The following is an 18,779-nucleotide window of genomic DNA, read 5'->3' on the forward strand; positions in this document are numbered from 1 at the left end:
GGCAGGCTTGGGAATGAAGATTAGGAAGGTAAAGAGAGGCGCGCTATGTTCTTCGCTTAGTGCGCGCTTAAACCGTTTTGCCTGGTAAATGTATTAGCCCTGATGCTTCGGCTCTGGAGGAACAAAGGAGCCCCGCTGCAGGCCAGAGAGCAGAACTGAGGTGGAAGCGGCCGTGAAAGTGTAGAAGAGAGAGAAAGCGCCGAGCAGGAGCGAAATCTGCGAAATGTGCCTCTCCAGAGTTGCTCCCGAAAGGAGGCAGAGCTGCGGCTAGATGGAGAGAGGAAAGCTCCGGGCGGCAGCGTCTGTTTGCCTGCATCTGCTTCCCTGAACACGAACAAGCCTTTCGGGGGGTGAGGAGGAATCTGTTTGGCCCCCAGCAGAGCTACATCAGCTTCTGCGGTCTGAAAGTGGGGATCTGAAAGGAAGTCTTGGAGAAGAAGTTTGCTACAAGAGTAAGTTTCACTGTTGTTCTGAGACTCTTGACGTCCTGTATGTGTGTAGGTCTGGGAGACCGCCAGACAGGCTGTACTAATGGTGTGTAGATTCTACCAATCGTTTTGACTTGTCTGTGTCAAGTACTCTCACTACTGAAACTGTCATTATTGTTGAAGAATGTCCCCCACCCATTCCGTGGGACAAGAGTGCCCATCTTCTTTCAAATCATAGGTTCATCTTCAGAATCTCGATTGTGTCCCTGTAACAGACTCCGCTTAGCTTTCCTCTCACTGAAGGGGTTGCTGTTGACACATATATCAATGTTAAGGTTGAATCTCACTTCTAAAGAGAAAAGTGACACAAAAATCAGCAGAAATGTGTAAAGCCGTTTTTTAAAATGTGTTTTGGGAGGATCAGCAAGATTTCTCTTGATGATGACTCACACTAAGAATGTTGGATATCTTTGGTCTTTTCTAACAGCCCAGTAATAGTGTGCTTCTCCTCCCATTTTCTTTCTTTCTTTTTTTAAGGTCACAATGAACTGGACACCCCTTGTGAGCTTAACCGTGTTGTGGGCAACGTGGCTAGTGTGTGGCTCACATAAGCCAGTGAGGCAAGCTGAGAAAGGGAGTCTTGGAATCAGAAAACAACCCGTGGCCTATAGGAGCAGTATCAGGAGATCTGCTTCAACCCAGCCCAGGTTAAGCAAGGTCCCTCGGAGACTTGCATACCTTTCTTTGAGGCATGGGCAACGTCCCCTTGTTAAAAGGGATTCTTTGGAACCTAAAAACCCAGCAGCTTCTTCCTCAAAAAATAAATCTCGGGTTCAGATAAGGACTGGCGAGACAAAAATACGCCAGATGAAAAGACCTAAGCTGGAAATGATTAAAGATGAAGGAACATCCACTGCAGTCCAATCACGGGTTGTGCGCTTCTCATCAGGGTCCAGTTCTCCCAATATTCTGGCTAGCTTTGCAGGCAAGAACAGAGTCTGGATCATCTCTGCTCCCCATGCCTCCGATGGCTATTACCGGCTCATGATGAGTCTGCTGAACGATGATGTCTATTGTGAGTTAGCGGAAAGGCATGTCCAGCAGATTATACTGTTCCACGGGGAAGGTGAAGAAGGGGGTAAAGTTAGGAAGATATCCCCCGAAGGGAAAATCCTGGAGCAGCCTCTAGATCCAAGCCTCATTCCCAAACTTATGAGCTTTTTGAAACTAGAGAAGGGGAAATTTGGAATGGTGCTGTTAAAGAAGACGCTGCAAGTTGAGGAACGGTACCCTTACCCAGTAAGGTTGGAAGCTATCCATGAAGTCATTGACCAGAGTCCCATCAGGAAGATTGAGAAGGCAAGGCAAAAAGGCTTCATTCAGAAATGTAAAGCAGCTGGAGGGGAGGGCCAGATCGTCACGGAAGGGCTCAGTGGGGGCAACACCACAAGAGCAGCTCCCAGTGGTGGTCGTGTCCAGTCATTCCCGAGAAAGGAAGAAACAAGGAAAGGCAAAATGCAACCAACCAGAGTGAAAACTGTGAAGAAAGTGATGGCAGCTACAGTGCCATCTCCTTCCCCCACGACATCTACAGCCACCACCTTCCCTCCAACCACCACAACTCTCAGGCCAGTTGCCAGAATAACGACAATACCAAGCAGACCCACAACCACCATCACAACTACTCCAACTACACAGAGAACATGGACCACAAAGTCACTCACAGAGCTTCCTACAGAGCCCAAGACAACTATTGCTCCTGAGACAGAGGCCTCCCTTTCCATACGGAGAGAAAACCGCAGAGGAAAGCATCCAGGCCACACACAAAGACAACCAACAGCTACTAAAAGACCCAGGAAAGCCAGTCATTATGACACTTACACAGAAATGCCAAGGGCCACCTCAGAACATTACACCAGGGCAAATGCTGGCAGATTCAGAGACAATCGCACAGACAAGAAGGACAGTCGGGACACCAGCATCATAGCTGGCCAGCAGAAGCCTCCTAAAAGCAAGCAGACCAAAAAGAAAGCCCAGGACAAGATACTGAGCAATGAATACGAGGATAAACATGACTCAGGGCAGCCTGCCATTCCTCATTTAGAGGAAAGCATCCCCATAGGAAATATTCCACCCAAGAAAGCCAAAGAGTCCAAGAAACGCATCCCTTTAAATAAACCTGACAAGAAGAAAGAAAGGTATGACAAGAAAATTGAGAGGCAGGCCAAGAAAGACAGAGCTGAAAGGAAAAACAAGCAAGAAAAAGAGCGCAACAAGAAAAACAAGAAAGGAAGCAAGACAGAGAATGATGGAAGCCTGAAACCTCCCACTAAGTCTTTCACCCAGACCTCCAGGAAATCTGTGACAAACCTTCTGAACTTCTTTGAAGGCAAAAGACGACTTTTGGTAAGTAGAATATCCCTGAACATACGTCACTCACATTATGATTTATGAATAAGTCTAAGCTTTAGTTTGGCTTCTGAAAGTTTTTGATGGCAGTAAGTATTTTGACATGTTCATTTTGATGGTTCCATAATATTAACTTTCCACTTACTCAATCATGATGAACCTATAGTTTTCTAGGTACTCTGTTATTCAGGTCCTATTACCCCTCATCTTTGGCCATGTTTGCTGAGATTGTTGAAAATGAAGTCCAGCAATATCTGAAGGATTCCATTCCTCTGCTTGAATGGCCTTCTGAGAAAGCCAATACTATTGGAAGAGTCCTTGGGAGTGACATTTGACTGTTATACAGACATACAATCCTTGCACCCTCCTCCCCATGTCCTTCTCACTCATATTTGTGTATATTCCCGGCCTTCTCTCTATTTTCATTCCTTTTACAAGCATTGGGAACCTTTCTTTCACCAGCATGTAACTTTTAAAAGAACTTTGAGTCACTACAGAACATTTCTGCAGGGAGTGACTAAGGCAGGATAGAGCCTGTGATCAACTGTGGGCCCCTTACTTGGTACAAAGTCTAGATCTGTACTTAGCTGTCTGCATCCAACTGCATTGCTGTAGCAAAAAAAAGTGAATTAATAGTACAGTTCTTAGGAAAAGCTTTTTTAAAAAAAATTGTGGGAAAACCCTGTGTTTTTATAGATCAGTCTTTACTGTCTATGTTATTGAAGTATAGCATACTGAATTAGTCAAGTCTTTTAGTTAGCTGAATCGGGGCTGCTTACCAATATCTCTTCACTGTACTCTAGTGCCAAATCTCCTGCTGAAGGGAGAGGGCTTTTCAAAATAGACCGGAGGCATGGGAAGCAAGAGAAAAATGTCACAAAGTCATATTGCATGAGTGGAGGTCAGTGGTGGGATTCAAATAATTTAACAACCGGTTCTCTAATGACTATCTGGATAGGTGGGGTGTGGTGGTCATGTGACTGGGTGGGCTTGGCCAACTCAAGGTCACTCAGGTCGATGGGCGCTTCGCCTTAGCTGTTACAATGTAATAAGGGTTAACCGGAGAGGCAGTTTCTGTAAGCAGGTCAATAAAGATTAGGCTAGAAACAACACCAGAATGTTTCCTTCCTGCCTTCCTTACAGGATTAGCCCTGTAAAGTGGAAAAAAACAAAAGGAGATTTCTTCCAACAATTGGTTCTCTGAACTACTTAGAAAGTTACCAATCGGTTCTCCCGAATAGGTGTGAACTGTCTGAATCCCACCACTGGTGGACGTTCACACATGAAATATTGTACATATCCCCCAATGTTTAGGGTTTTAAAATGCTTTTACTGAATTCTCAGAAACAGCTGTTACAATCTGCTACTTTTATTCCTAGAGAGGTCCTACATTGCCATATCCAAGAAGGCTTTCCATTTTCAATTTTATACCTGGGCCACATACCTTCTGGAATAATTGACTAGGAACTATAACAACTACCAATAATGGATGAGGATAGACTCAAGAGTGGTTGGGTACCTTTCTGTCTTCATCTGAAATTTTATAAAAGAATTATACCATCCCCCATTTACATTTTGTTTCTGCCTGACAACCTCCAGGGCAGTATTTTCAGGTGTAACATTTTCAGGTCAGGTGCATTTGGCCTCCCCCCACTAATAGTTTACTTTGCCACTTAGCTCTCAGTCAGCAAAATAAGAACCATTGCAAATTTGGGGCATGGCCTCCATACTGGGTTTATAGTCCTTGGTAACTCAAATGCCTGGTGCTTCCTAATTGGGAGTCGATATTTTCAAGCTGCATAGTCAGTGGTGTGGCTGATGTATCTTGAATCCAGGGAGCTCAGGGCAAGGAGTCTAGCCACATCTTTCACGTCTTCCAAAAGTTGCTTGAGTTCCTTTCCTAGCTGTTGAACACCAGTTGTTTCTATAACAAAAGGAATCAGTGTAAGAACACTTAAAACACTTCTGGGTTGAGGACAGGATGTTAGCATATGAAACATTAGCATCCTCTGATTAAGAGGGAACACAGATTGCCAAGGAATGCCAATGTAAGCTGCAAGTAAGAACAGGATTTAGAGTGGTGAGATACAAGCTTCATTTAAAAATGGGTAGGTCCTGGAATTAATAAAATACAATCAATACGATTATGTCTTATATTTTTAATAATTCCCTTCTGTCATAGAGATTTTAAAATATAAACACTAGTTTAAAGACAGTGAACTATTCACATTGTATAACTTCATAAACAGATTATTGCATGTTCCTAAATGTCAGACAAGTTAAGCTAACCATTTGTTGCTTTTTCAAGCACATGAGTCAGCTTGACTATGAGATATGAAAAATAGAAAAAAGACGTCTCCCTGTGCATGGCTAATTTAGGAAAAGAATCATAATGCTCACAGGGACCCAAAACATTGCCTACCGTGGTACCTTATGATGGAGGAGGACAATATGTTGCCTTACATGTTCTCATCATTTTTTAAAATTAATATACTGTATATACTCGAGTATAAGCCTAGTTTTTCAGCCCACTTTTTGGGCTGAAAAAAGCCGCCTCGGCTTATACTCGAGTCAGTGAAATATTTGCCCGAAATGGAGGAGAAAAAGGGGCGGGGCCATGCCGCTGGGTGACACTTGTGAATGGCCCGGCGCCCCTGTGAGTTTCCCCTCCCTATGTGTCAGTTTGCCGCGCAGCGCGCACCGCACCATCCCCCCTCCTCACGTTCTAATGTAATGCAGGGCTGTCTTACGATTCCCCTTCCTCCCCCTCGGGCCGCTCTGCAACGATGTCCCACCTCCTCCTTGTTATGGCAAGCAGCCACATAGCGATGTCCCACCTCCTCTGGTACAGTGATCCAATGATAGGAATCACTGTGCCGTGTGTCATAGGAGGCGGGACATCGCTCCCGCGGCTGCACGGGACATCATCATCACAGCGGGACATCAGCATCATGAGGTGAGTGAAGTATTTCATTGAATACACCGCTAGTTTACTGTTTTTCTTTGAAATAAATATTCAAAAACATTATTGGTATCTATTTTTATTTTTGAAATTTACCGGTAGCTGCTGCATTTCCCACCCTAGGCTTATACTCGTGTCAATAACTTTTCCAGTTTTTTTGTGGTAAAATTAGGTGCCTCGGCTTATTTCGGGTCGGCCTATACTCGAGTATATACGGTACTTGATAAAAGTGATTGATAAAATTTTGAAAGATAAAGTTTTCTATTCCTACCTTAGTTTGACATTAGAATGACATGTTTCTAATAACATAATTATAAATCTTGTAGAGCAAATCATTATATCTTTTCTCAGTAATTTGCACAATTTGTCAGAAAACAAGAAATAGAGATGGTAGAATCTGTAACCCAGCAATAGGAGGCAATGAATTAGCAATAGTTGAAAACAGGATGTTGTATGTTTATTGTTTTATAGTTCATGCTGAACATATTTATATATATTTCAACTTCCAGCTTTTCTAGTGATATTTTGTTCACCATATTGGTGACATCTTCTAGCTCTTACTTTTTTCTGGCATTGTTCTAGGATATGAATGTATATATTTGCAATATTTTAGCATGTTGTCAGGAAGAGAAATAGAGTTCTTTTTCTATATAAAGTATGTGGTATCAGTGATGTGATGAATGTCTGACACCATAATTCTTTATTACCTGTTTTTACCTTTCCCAAAATTTAACAATTGTATTATATAACATGTTTATTCCCACCAAACATTATTTAAAAGAAACATGGTAACCTCCTCAGATGTTTTCCCAGACAAAGAACATTTAATTTCATGTCATATTGTGACAATTCATACTTACTTTATTGGTTATTATTTATGCAAAAAATTGTTACTATAAATGCAAAACAAAATACACGATTATGCATGATAAGTGAAACAAATTTTATTTTGTCATGTTTTATATTATTAGAAATTTATAGAATATTTTCTTTAGGCAATTAATTTGTTGCTATATTTTGTTAGTGGTTTGTGCACTAACAAATAAACCTGCTGGATTTCTTTATTTCTTTATTGTTAATTTAAAAAAATTGGAATATAGATGCAATATTATTCTATATGAATTCTGGAGGAATCCTTAGAAAATAAAAATGGTGATAGTTGCAGCCAATTCCCTCATTCTGAAGCCTGACTTGCCATCCCCCAAAAAAAACATTAGTTGGGAAATACATTTTAAAAATCTAAGGGAGTAATTTTAATAAAGTATATATGTATAAATTGGTTTTGTCTGCTTGTGTGTGTCTGTTAACTATGTAATGTGTTAAAGATATCCAGATACATTTCTCCAGAATAGAGCGTAACTCATGTTAGCAGGGAAATGAGGAGGTGTTTTTTGCAGAATGGGTCCAATCCCATTCTGGTTTGCTCTTCTATGAGGAGAACAGAAAAGAGGATTTTGGGATTACTCAGTTCCCAGACTACCAGCTTCTGGACATACTAATGAGGCTTGTAGATAACATGTGGGGTCATAAGAGCCGCGGTGGCACAGTGGTTAGAATGCAGAACTGCAGGCTACTTCTGCTGACTGCTGGTTGCCTACAATTCAGCAGTTTGAATCTCACCGGCTCACGGTTGACTCAGACTTCCATCCTTCCGAGTTGGGTAAAATTAGGACCCAGATTGTTGGGGGCAATATGCTGACTCTGTAAACCGCTTAGAGAGGGCTGTAAACCACTGTGAAGCGGCATATAAGTCTAAGTGCTATTGCTATTTGTAAATTCTGGGTTTGCTTTCCTCTCTCCTGTTTGAGTCTGGTTTTGCTTCAGGCTCGTTTATTCTGCCTTGGCCAAGTTACATTTGCTACTCTGTGGTGTGGAAGTACCGCCTGAAATTTCGTGTGTTCTTTTTTTATACATAAACATAAAATAAATTCATAGCCAGGCAGCATTTTAACCAAACTTTAAAATTAACCCACTGACAACTTTAAATCAAAGTATGATTTATTTGCTTCAGAAATAATTACATTTGGTTTTTAAAATTTGATTTTAAAGAACAGCTCCATGATTAAATCCTAACTACTATCATTCCTTTTAAAAGTGTACTTATATATTTTGCAGAGTGAAATAGTAACCATTGGAAATGATCTGGAATTAGGAAGACAACTCAATACAAGGGAAATAATTATTATTTGACTGGGTACAGACAGTAAATTTCCATGATTTATGTAATTTAGGGTTGCTATCTCAGGGTTCCTGATGTAGCAACTCTAACCTAGCTATGGTTTATCAAATAATTCATATTTTTCTTCACTTGTATAACAAAAGTTCTTGGTTTGTAATCCCCCATGAGTGGGCTCATACAATGTGTTAATCCAGAACTAGGTCTATTAGATTGGTCTGAAAAATCTAGAATGGCACTAAAGAATAAACATATTCTTCATTGCATGACTGCCATCCAGTGGCTATCAGGATTTTTGCAATTCAGAAAGCCTAACCAGTCACATACCTTTTGTTTAGCAAGCTTTGTGTAAATCAAATCGGTCCATCCTAACTGGATTATGGTGTAAAAAGAAATACATTTTATCTATTTTATATTTCTTAAAGAAAGGTGGATCAATGTAACATTCTAAACTACAGATATAGTTTGTATTTCCGTGATAGAAATTCTAAGCTTTTATCAAGTCATATTCCCATCATGGGAATAATCAGGCAAGCAAACAATGCTAGCCTTCAAACAAGCTTGTTTTTATAACTGGACTCTAGTTGAAAAAATAATCAAGAATAATTTCTAGAGATAAATGTACTTAATTAATTATTAAGTTCCCAATTTTACAAATTCTAAAGGGCTCCTTTTCTGTAGAATTTCAAACTGATCTTTTTTAATCATGTAGATTTGCAATATGTAATAAATTCAAAATACATCAAGAATTCTATTTAGGAAGATAGTTATCATCCACTATCAGCCGTACAAAAATCCTGAAAGAAAGGATGTTTTGCTTAATTAATGCCATAGTATTTTCTCACTGTATGGTAATGTTATAGGAGTACTAGACACATAACTAACAATCTATCAAAACATTTGATCATATTATTGATTAGAATGTTGGCCCAGGAAACTTTGAATTCAAATATGCATTCATTTGCAAAGCATCATTTCTCAACCTAACCTAATTTACAGACTTTGTTATGGGAAAATAACAACTATATTTATGACTTTGAACTGTCTTCCAAAGAGCTGTTTCTATGTCTGTAGTTTCCAAAATAAAATTTGATACTTTAATGTGTACTGAGAGATGCTTCTATCTAAGATATGTTGGAATTAAAAAAAATACATTATTGTTAGAAAATGACCTATTGTCTTCTTTATTTGGAAGCCTTATATACTGTCTAGTTCAGGGTCCCCAACCCCTGGTCCATTGACTTGCACTGATCTACAGCATGTGAGGAACCAGGGCATGCAAACAAGTGAAACTCCAAACAAGCATCCCATCGGTGGGATGCAGGCAGTACATGAAACCACGCCCCCTTCGGTCCACGGAAAAAAAACTTTCTCCATGGAAATGGTCCCTGATGCCCAAAAGGTTGAGGGCTGCTGGTCTATGTAGCCAGTCAAGGTCCTGGGCAAAAATATCCAAAACTATAACTCTCTCAGTACTGTATTTTTATTCATATTTTTTCTTCCTGTCCATCCATGTCCAATGCCATGCTCAATAATTTTGCCTATGTTAACCAATGCCTGAATAGTGACTACTTCTTGGCCATGTTATTAGTTTAGGAATGATAAGCTAATAAACTTTTCATTCATTTTTTGGTTCCTAACCTTAGACTCCCTGTGTCTGGCTGTGTTTTTTCCCCAAAACTGATTCTGGCAGAGCATTATGATATTAGGAGAATTGACTTGTCACAAATTACATCTAAAAATCCAACTAGTAAATATGGTTTCTCATCACTATTAAAATAGAGGGAAAGGGAAAGCTTTGGTGGATAGCATATGAGCTATTGAACCTTGTGTTTACTTTTCTGGAATTAATTCTCTGTCATTTTATTAGCTGATCACAACACCCAAAGCTGACAACAACATGTATGTGCAACAGAGGGATGAATATTTGGAGAGCTTTTGCAAAATGGCGACTAGAAAAATTTCAATTATCACCATCTTTGGCACAATGAACAACAGTCATATGAAGATCGATCATTTCCAGCTAGGTTGGTTTAATTTTATTACATAGAATGCTCAAGGAGTTTAGCAACCATGAAATATATAAATATATGTATGCATTTAAAGGGATTGGGTGTGGGTATGTGGAGGGCCATCCAGAATTACAAATGTGAGATGGACAGTTGCATAAACCAAGCATATAAATTAATAATCTCAACTCTGGTTGGGAAGAATACAAGAACCTTTCTCTCTCTGACAACATGATTTCCTTATGTATTTGTATTCCCTTTTTGTATGTTACAGATGATCCCAGTATTTCCTTTGGATTTTTCCCCCTAAGCATCATATTCAGATTTATTGAGTAACTCTCTAATAACTTAATTGTTCAATTGAACAATTGAAAGTTCAAAAGTGTGATTAAATCACAAAATAGATTCAAAATCCTTTAGCTCATGAAATATGTGATTAGCCACATATTTTGTATTTAATTCTTTTATGTAATTGAAGTTTGCTTAATTTTTTCACTTGTATGAAGGGCCAGACAACAGTGAAAGAGACAACATACATATAAACAAAAGATTAGTATAGGAGGGCCTTTAATTTGTTTAGGTCATGCCAATATTATGCATGAAAATACATTCATTTTGTAGCATGTCTGTTCATTTGCTTTAAAGTTACAGACAGGAGAATAATATACTTGGATTATTTTCTGTTTAGGAAACTTTGGAATGAATATAATTGAATAATGGGAACTTTTTATTAGAATAAACAGTTTCTTGATATCTGTCTTGTGAGAACATATTTTTATTGCTATATAAGAACAAACAAAACCACATACCATGACATGATTAATTTAATATGTATAAATTCACGAATAAGAAAAGTGGTTTAAATAGATCTTGGAATTTAGCATATTTCCCCACGGAAGTGGTGATCTCTCCAGTCTTCTCAAACTCCATTTCTGGGTAGATTTTTGAACTGCTCATTCTTGATTTTAACTTGTGCTGCATATACAAAAATACTTAAAATGATTCAGTAATATCTAAAGTATAAAGAATTATTAAAATACCAAATCAGATCTTTAAAGAAAGAGAATGAAGAACATGCCATTGGACGATATATCTCAGTTAATTTTAATGTTACGCCAGCAGAAATCCAAACCTACATTCTTGAGAAGGCATAATATGGTTAAAAGACATGCAGACCTCCTCTTTTAATGGTGGAGAAGATGATCTGCCGACTTTTCACAACAGAGATAGTTCTAATAAGTTTTTTTTAAAAGAAAGGTACATATCAGAGATCCCTAGATAAGTTCATAGATTCTTTATCCTATGATTTATGATATTGCTTTGTCTATATCAGACCATCTGCCTTTTGCTTCATGCCATTTTGATTTGCACTATTATTTGGGCTTCTGGTTTGCCTATTAGTAGTATCTAGGGAATAATCCCCACTTGCTTGACAAGAAGGTAGCAAACTTTCACCATTATTGCTTGCGTTAGTGAAAATTAATGTGATATCTGTTAGGTATCTTTCAAGAGGACAACAAAGACATCTGCTCATCCACATTTCATTTTTTTAAGATAATGAGAATCCTATGAAGGTGATAGAGGATGAAGATCTGGTGGACCAGAATCTCATCAACGAGCTGAGAAGAGAATATGGAATGACCTATAATGACTTCTTTATGGTGTTGACAGATTCTGATATGAAGGCCAAGGTAGGAGGAAGTATATTAGCAAAATTAATGAATAGATCAGATGTTCTGTGGATGGTTTGGATTACTATTGGATTAATGGATTATTATACTATTGGATTATTATGAGCCATGGTGGCACAGTGATTAGAGTGCAGTACTGCAGGCTACTTCTCCTGACTGCTGGCTGACTGCAATTTGGCAGTTTGAATCTCACCAGGCTTCCATCCTTCGGATGTTGGTAAAATGAAGACCCAGTCTGTTGGATATGCTGACTCTGTAAACCGCTTATAGAGGGCTGTAAAGCACTGTAAAGCAGTATATCAGTCTAAGTGCTATTGCTATTATAATTATTATGATATTTTAACTAGCGTGACCAACTAAGAGTAGAGATGAGAAGGGCAGAAAGGAGAGTTGATTGCACGAGAGATATGGTTCAGGTACAAGCATAAAACGGAGTTGTTTTTTGAAGAGAAAAGTGGAGCAGCAGAATTTTTTTTTTTTTAATGTCTCATTTCATTTGAAAAGACTGTGCCAGGCGTCTATGGAAATTTTCAGTCATCCACATCATGGCTGTCCCAAAGATGGTTTTTAAAAGGCAACCAAACAAACTTTGTTTTTCATTGAAGACATTTCGCTTTTCATTCAAGAAGCATCTTCAGTTCATTTCAGTTTAGGGAAGCAAAATGTCTTCAGGGAAATCATTTTCCAGTTGCCTTCTAAAAAGTACCTTTGGGTGTACCAGGGAGGCAGACTAACAGGACACGCAATTCTAAAATACCATAGAAAGATCAAACAATGTCATTGAAGTTTTCACCATGTTGCCTTTAGCAAAACAAATATGACTAACTGTACAGTATATATTTCTTCCCTGCTGGAATTCAAGATGCCATGCAAAAAGCTCCCAGTTAAATTACTGCTCATGGTATGTTTAGACCTGACCAGGAATAGCTAAAATTTATTGCTACATACACTTTTGGATCATGATAATATTAAACTGCTTGCCTTCGTAAATCATTATCTGCGTCGGGAGGTGCCAAGAGATTTGTTTGCAGTTAAAACTCATCTTAATGTTTTGTTTTATAGCAATACTATGAAGTGCCTATCGCCATGAAGTCTGTGTTTGATCTGATAGATACTTTCCAGTCACGTATCAAAGAAATGGAAAAACAGAAACGGGAAGGCACTGTTTGCAAAGAAAATAAGAAACAATCTCTGGAAAACTTTTTGTCCAGGTATTTCCTAAAGCTACCTCACAGAGCTTATTTTCTTTTAATAATATAAAATGAGAAAAATGTTATAATGCCACCAGCCGATGAGTTTGAGGTGGTTTTTTTTTCTTAAAACAAAAAAGCCTATATATTCAGAAATAAATGCCTAATGAGAACATTGCCTAAGCTTACTTCCTCCTAGCCATAGTGAATTGTTTTGTGAATGAAGGCAAATGTAGGATAATGTTGCAGGATCCAACCTGAGACAGTCCACACCAGAGATTTATTCTTCTAAGCTTTCGGACTCATGCTGGAGTGCATCCTCAGGGAACTTCCCACTCTCCAGAATGAGTCAGAGTTTTGGATACAAAACTCTTCCCCCCAAAATGTGTTGACATAAGGCAGTGTTTCTCAACCTTGTCAACTTGAAGATGTTTGGACTTCAACTCCCAGAATTCCCCAGCCAGCGAATGCTGGCTGGGGAATTCTGGGAGTTGAAGTCCAGACATCTTCAAGTTGACAAGGTTGAGAAACACTGACATAAGGTACAGAACAAGACTGGAACAGACTTCAAGCTTGTGTGATGTATTTTGTTTGTTAGAAGAATTCTGAAAGTCTAAAAAGCAGCAGGACTTCAGCTGTTCAATTTTGCCAGCCTTTTTGATATCAATCAGTGACTATGGCTATCAATCCAGGAATTTGAGAACAAGTGTATTTCCAGAAGAATTAATTATCATATTTTTCAGAGTGTAAGACGCACCGAAGTATAAGACGCACCAAGATTTTGAACAGGCAAATTAAAAAAAAAAACATTTTTTTTGCACTCTGAAGACCTCCAAAAACGGCCCATTTTTCGCGAAAATGGGCCTGTTCTTTTTCCAAAAAAGGGCATGAATAGCCTTTAGGAGGCTTATAGTGTGCTCCTTAGGGGTCAGGACCCCAAAAATGAGCAAAAAATGGTTCATTTTTTGTGAAACCAGGCCAATTTTTGTCAAAAAAAAGGGGCATGCACAGCCTTTAGGAGGTTTATAGAGTGCTCCTGGAGGCTGAGGGGGGGGGGGAATTGAGCAAAAATGGCCTGTTTTTCGCTCATTTCTGCCCTCCCCAGCCCTCAGGAGCACTCTGGAGACCTCCTAAAGTCTATGCATGGCCATTTTGGTGAAGGGGGCAGGGTTTCAGGAGGTAAAAAATGCTGTATTCAGCATATAAGACACACCTGGATTTTCAGCCTCTCTTTTGAAGGAAATCTTATACTTTGAAAACTACGGTAACTGAAGAAAGTGTTTTGGACTGTTGAAAAATAAGATTTTTCTCATTTTTCTGTGTGAGAAGCTCTTTTATGGACAGTTGTGGTTCTTTCCAAACCACCTTTGGTCCATAATCCTTAAAATCCTGCCAATTTTTTATGTAGCCTTTTAATCTTTTCCAGGGGAATGAAGAATCTGGATATAAATTAATAAAACAGAGCTGCAACTGATAGGAGAGTTTATCAACAACTTATCAAGGCCAACTGTCCCAAAAGTGTGGATTATTCCTTCCCTTAAATAGACTCTGCTTCATGCTTTACTACGCAGGAGTGGATAACCTCCAGTTTCCAGATATCTGTGGAGATCCTCAGTCATTCAAGTATTAGTTGCCTCAAAGGTGCTTTTATTCCCTTCAAAAGGCATCTGGACTGTTTTTTTCTTTGAGGAAGAAGAAGAAAATGTTTTTCTTCTCATCCAAGAAGCTTCATCAGTTCGTCACCCCACACCATCAGAACTGATGAAGCTTCTTGGGTGAGAAGCAAAACATTTTCTTCTTCTTCCTCGAGGAAAAAACAGTCCAGTTGCTATTTAAAGGGGGGGGGGGGGAAGCACATTTGAGACTGTAGTTTCCAGCTGTTGCTGAATAACTCTCAGCATCCCTCCATATTGACCATTATGGCTAAGGCTACAGATGCTGAATTCACCAGTATCTGGAGCGCTATTGGTTGCTTTACAGTTTCTGTCACAAATAGGCAGAAGCTAAGCAGAAACCTGTAATGGCTAACTGATGGATTCTACCTAGTAATATGGGGACTTCTTTTAGTATGTCCTCTTTTTCATTCCAGATTCCGGTGGAGAAGGAGACTACTAGTAATATCCACTCCCAGTGAGGAAGACTGGGCTTATTCACAGCAGCTTGCAGCCCTGAATGGGCAAGCATGCAATTTTGGTAAGTAATAATTTTGGTAAAGAATAAGAGCCAGTTTGATCCAGTGGTTAAGGCGCCGGGCTAGAAACCAGGAGACTGTGCATTCTAGTCCTGCCTGAGACATGAAGGTCAAATGGGTCACTTTGGGTCACTCATTATCTTTCAGCCCATCTCACATCAGAGGATTGTTATTATGGGGGGCAAAATGAGGAGGAAAGGCTATTAAATATGTTCACATTTATAAAAGTAATAAAAGTGGGGTTAAAAAATTGTTACAGGTAGTCCTCAATGTATCCTCAAATTTCTGTTGCTAAATAAGACAGTTAAGTGAATTTTGCCCCATTTTATTCCCTGTCTTGCCACAGTTGTTAAGTGAATCACTGTACTTCTTAAGTTACTAACACAGTTGTTGAGTGGCTTCCTCACTGATTTTGCTTGTCAGGTTTCAAAAGGTGATCACATAACCCCAGAAGATTGCAACCATTAGAAATATGAGTCAGTTGCAATGAGTCTGAACTTTGATTAGGTGACCATGGAGATGCTCCAATGATCACAAAAGTGAAAAATGATCATAAGTCACTTTTTTCTGTGCAACTTGGAACAGGCACTAAATGAACTGTTATAAGTCGAGGACTACCTGTAGTAATAATTGTCCCCTTTCTCTTTTCTTTTTGGGGCTTTAGTTATGCTTGTAAAAAGAAATTCCAGTACACCAACTTTCTTAAGCTTCTGGACCATTTTGAGATTCTTCCAACTGCAGGGATCCTAGTGCAGAGGTGGGCTCCTACCAGTTCAGACTGGTTCCGCCAAGTAGGTAGTAACTCAGCTGGCCACGCACCCAAACTGTTTCTATCGGCGCCGCTTATGGCAGCGCCATCTTGTATTTTGCTTCTACGCATGCACAGAAGCAATTTTTTTACTACTGCGCATGCACATGCATACGCATGGTGCATGCACCTGAAGTGCATCCCTGAGCGAACCAGCAGTAACAGAAGCCGGAACCCACCCCTGTCCTAGTGCTATCAATCAAAAAGCCATGTGGCCAATTTCATAATTGCCTCCTTTTTGAAATCAGCTGATTGATAAATTACAATCCTCCTTTTTCTCAGGTCTTAGTGAACAATTGTGATTAAATGATGGCTTCAAACTGCAATACTGCCCTGGAAAATCTAAGAATTGATTTCTGAGTAGACATCTATAGATTGCACTCTAAATGTTTCATATTAGATTCTTACAAAGCAAACATCTCCAGGGTTAATCTCAGACTCTGAATTATGAAGAGAAAAAAATGACTGCTCATGAATATAAATTTTCCAATATTCTTTCTCATCAAGGTTTAACCAAATTATGGTATTTCTATAAACTACTAAAATAGTAGAATGGATTGTCTTCCCTTTGTATTTTTGGTAGTGATTTGAGCAAATCTGATACAGTTTCTTAAAAAAAGAAGAAACTGGTGGTGCAGTGGTTAGGGTGCAGTACTGCAGGGCACTTCAGCTGACTGTTATCTGCAGTTCAGTGGTTCAAATCTCACTGGCTCAAGGTTGACTCAGCCTTCCATCCTTCCGAGGTGGGTGAAATGAGGACCCAGACTGTGGGGGCAATTTGCTGACTCAATTTGCTAAAAATCTGTAAACCGCTTAGAGAGGGCTGAAAGCCCTATGAAGCGGTATATAAGTCTAATAAATAAATAAATATGAATTTTATTTACTGGCATCTAGCTCTGTTAGACTCCAGGATTGAGGAACTGTCTGAAGTAGCTCTAGATACCGAATGTTCAGTGGGCTACATCCACGTGAAGTATAAAAATTATGATTATATAACTGAAATATTTTGCAAAATGTTGCATTTAATTCTATAATTGTTGTATATTTTGCATTATCACAATTATTGACATCAAGATGTTGTTCAGTAATTGATGCCTTTCTGCTATAGGTCTGCGACATATAATTATCCTCAAGTTGTTAGGCCTGGGAGAAGAGATTGGTGGAGTTCTAGAACTATATCCAATCAATGGTAAGAAATCCTTTTCAGATTTTGACTGTCCTAAATTGCCAAACACAAATGTATGCTTTATGCTGAGCCATTATTTATTTGTTTGTATTTAGGAATAGTGAATTATCTTGAGACTAGGCAGTACAATATTATTAGTCACCTCTTATAAATGCATAGTAGTGTCATCCTTCCCTAAGCCTTTGGGTTGTGAGCCCCAACTGAAGCCCAATGTTATTGCTGTTCATATTGACGTTTTGTTTTTCCATTACTTTTTGTAGACATATGTATTATTAGATTTTTGTCAGATGTTTGCTTGGGTTTTTTTGTTTGTTTCCCAGTCAAAACAACAGATAATACTCTGCTGAACACATTTTGGAAAGCAGATTTTTTAAATTTCTTCCATACATGTCAGCTAAATTTCTACCGTGTTTTGTTACTATAGCTATTATTGTGAATTCTGGAACTTTTCATAGTCCTATACTACATGCTCTTTAAATACTATCAGCATCAGCACTTCTACATGAGAACCATAGACAATCTTGCAGATTCATCTGTTATGCTCCATTTCCTGAATGGATATGGCTGATGCCCACAAGGGTCTGAGGACAAACCAGAGATTATTATATTCTCAGAGTCCACAGGCCTGAAGATAGCAAGATGCTGTCTCAGTCATGACATCATGCTCTGCCCATGAAAATCAAGAGTTAAATTTATCTGAATAACATGCAGTGCAGCAGTGGTGCAATTCAGCCGGTTCTATCCGGTTCGGGTGAATCAGTAGCGCTTGCTGAGGCTCCACCCACCCACCCGGACGTCATCACGTCCTGTTTTTGATGCTCTGCACATGTATGGAAGGTTTTGCGAGTGAAGTGAGTGAGTATGCGTGCTCACATTTGCAAACCGGTAGCAAAGGTAAGTTGATTTCACCCCTGCTGTGCAGGGTGGTTGTAACACTCAGAATTAAGTTTACATCTTTGTCTACCCCTGCTCTGGGCATTTTTTTTGATGTTCAGCATTTTGGTAAATAGACTTTAAATTTAAGTTCATCCAACAGAGAGATTCCACTAAAACAATCATGTCAACTGCTTGGGTCACTTCCTATGGCCAGAACTGCATTGGGCATTTAACTGCCCGCATGATTGCTGGGGAAACCCTATTGAAATCATTTGAATCTATATGTCTATGGAGATTCTCTGTCATCCAGCTGAAGAAGCTTCTTGGATGAGAAGCGAAATATCCCAAAGGTGTTTTTTCGAGAGGGAACTGGACTCACAGGTTTTTCTCTGAAGACACTTTGCTTCTCATCCAAGAAATTTCTTCAGCTGAAGAAGCTTCTTGGATGAGAAGTGATACGTCATCAAAGAAAAACCAGAAAGTCCAGTTGCCTCTTGAAAAAGCTCCTTTGGAACATTTGAATCTATAGTTTGCTAATTTTGTTCTTCAGAGAATACGTATTTGTGTACCTAGGAATAGGTTCTCAAACCTTTTAAATTACAATGGACATTAGTAAGAAAAAATATATGATATTGGGAAAATTTGCATTTTAAAAACCTATGGTATGATTGTTTTGCACTAAATTTATTTATCTCAGTAGAGATTCTGTAGGAAAGTAGACACGCTAAAGAGCCATTGCATTGCAATGACTGCTGGAAAAATGTCTTTATTTCAAAACACTAAAAAAAGAGAGATTTTCTCTTTGATGATATGATTATGAAATATTCCTTCTAGCATCAAAAAGCATTTCTGC

The 18,779-nt window shown here is 38.9% G+C and overlaps 1 protein-coding gene across 1 annotated transcript in view; it reads left to right on the forward strand.

The window, feature by feature from the left end:
- Positions 1-18,779, forward strand: part of CCDC80 (coiled-coil domain containing 80) — a 22,211-nt gene continuing 3,432 nt past the window's right edge. Inside the window, exons 1-7 of the mRNA XM_032219840.1 lie at positions 1-452; positions 966-2,834; positions 9,846-10,002; positions 11,539-11,675; positions 12,738-12,886; positions 14,955-15,058; positions 16,973-17,053. Coding sequence (XP_032075731.1) covers positions 972-2,834; positions 9,846-10,002; positions 11,539-11,675; positions 12,738-12,886; positions 14,955-15,058; positions 16,973-17,053 — 2,491 coding nt within the window. The 5' untranslated portion in view covers positions 1-452; positions 966-971. The remainder of the gene's footprint in view (positions 453-965; positions 2,835-9,845; positions 10,003-11,538; positions 11,676-12,737; positions 12,887-14,954; positions 15,059-16,972; positions 17,054-18,779) is intronic.

Source organism: Thamnophis elegans, chromosome 6, assembly GCF_009769535.1.
Source record: "Thamnophis elegans isolate rThaEle1 chromosome 6, rThaEle1.pri, whole genome shotgun sequence".
NCBI classification, from domain to species: Eukaryota; Metazoa; Chordata; class Lepidosauria; order Squamata; family Colubridae; genus Thamnophis; species Thamnophis elegans.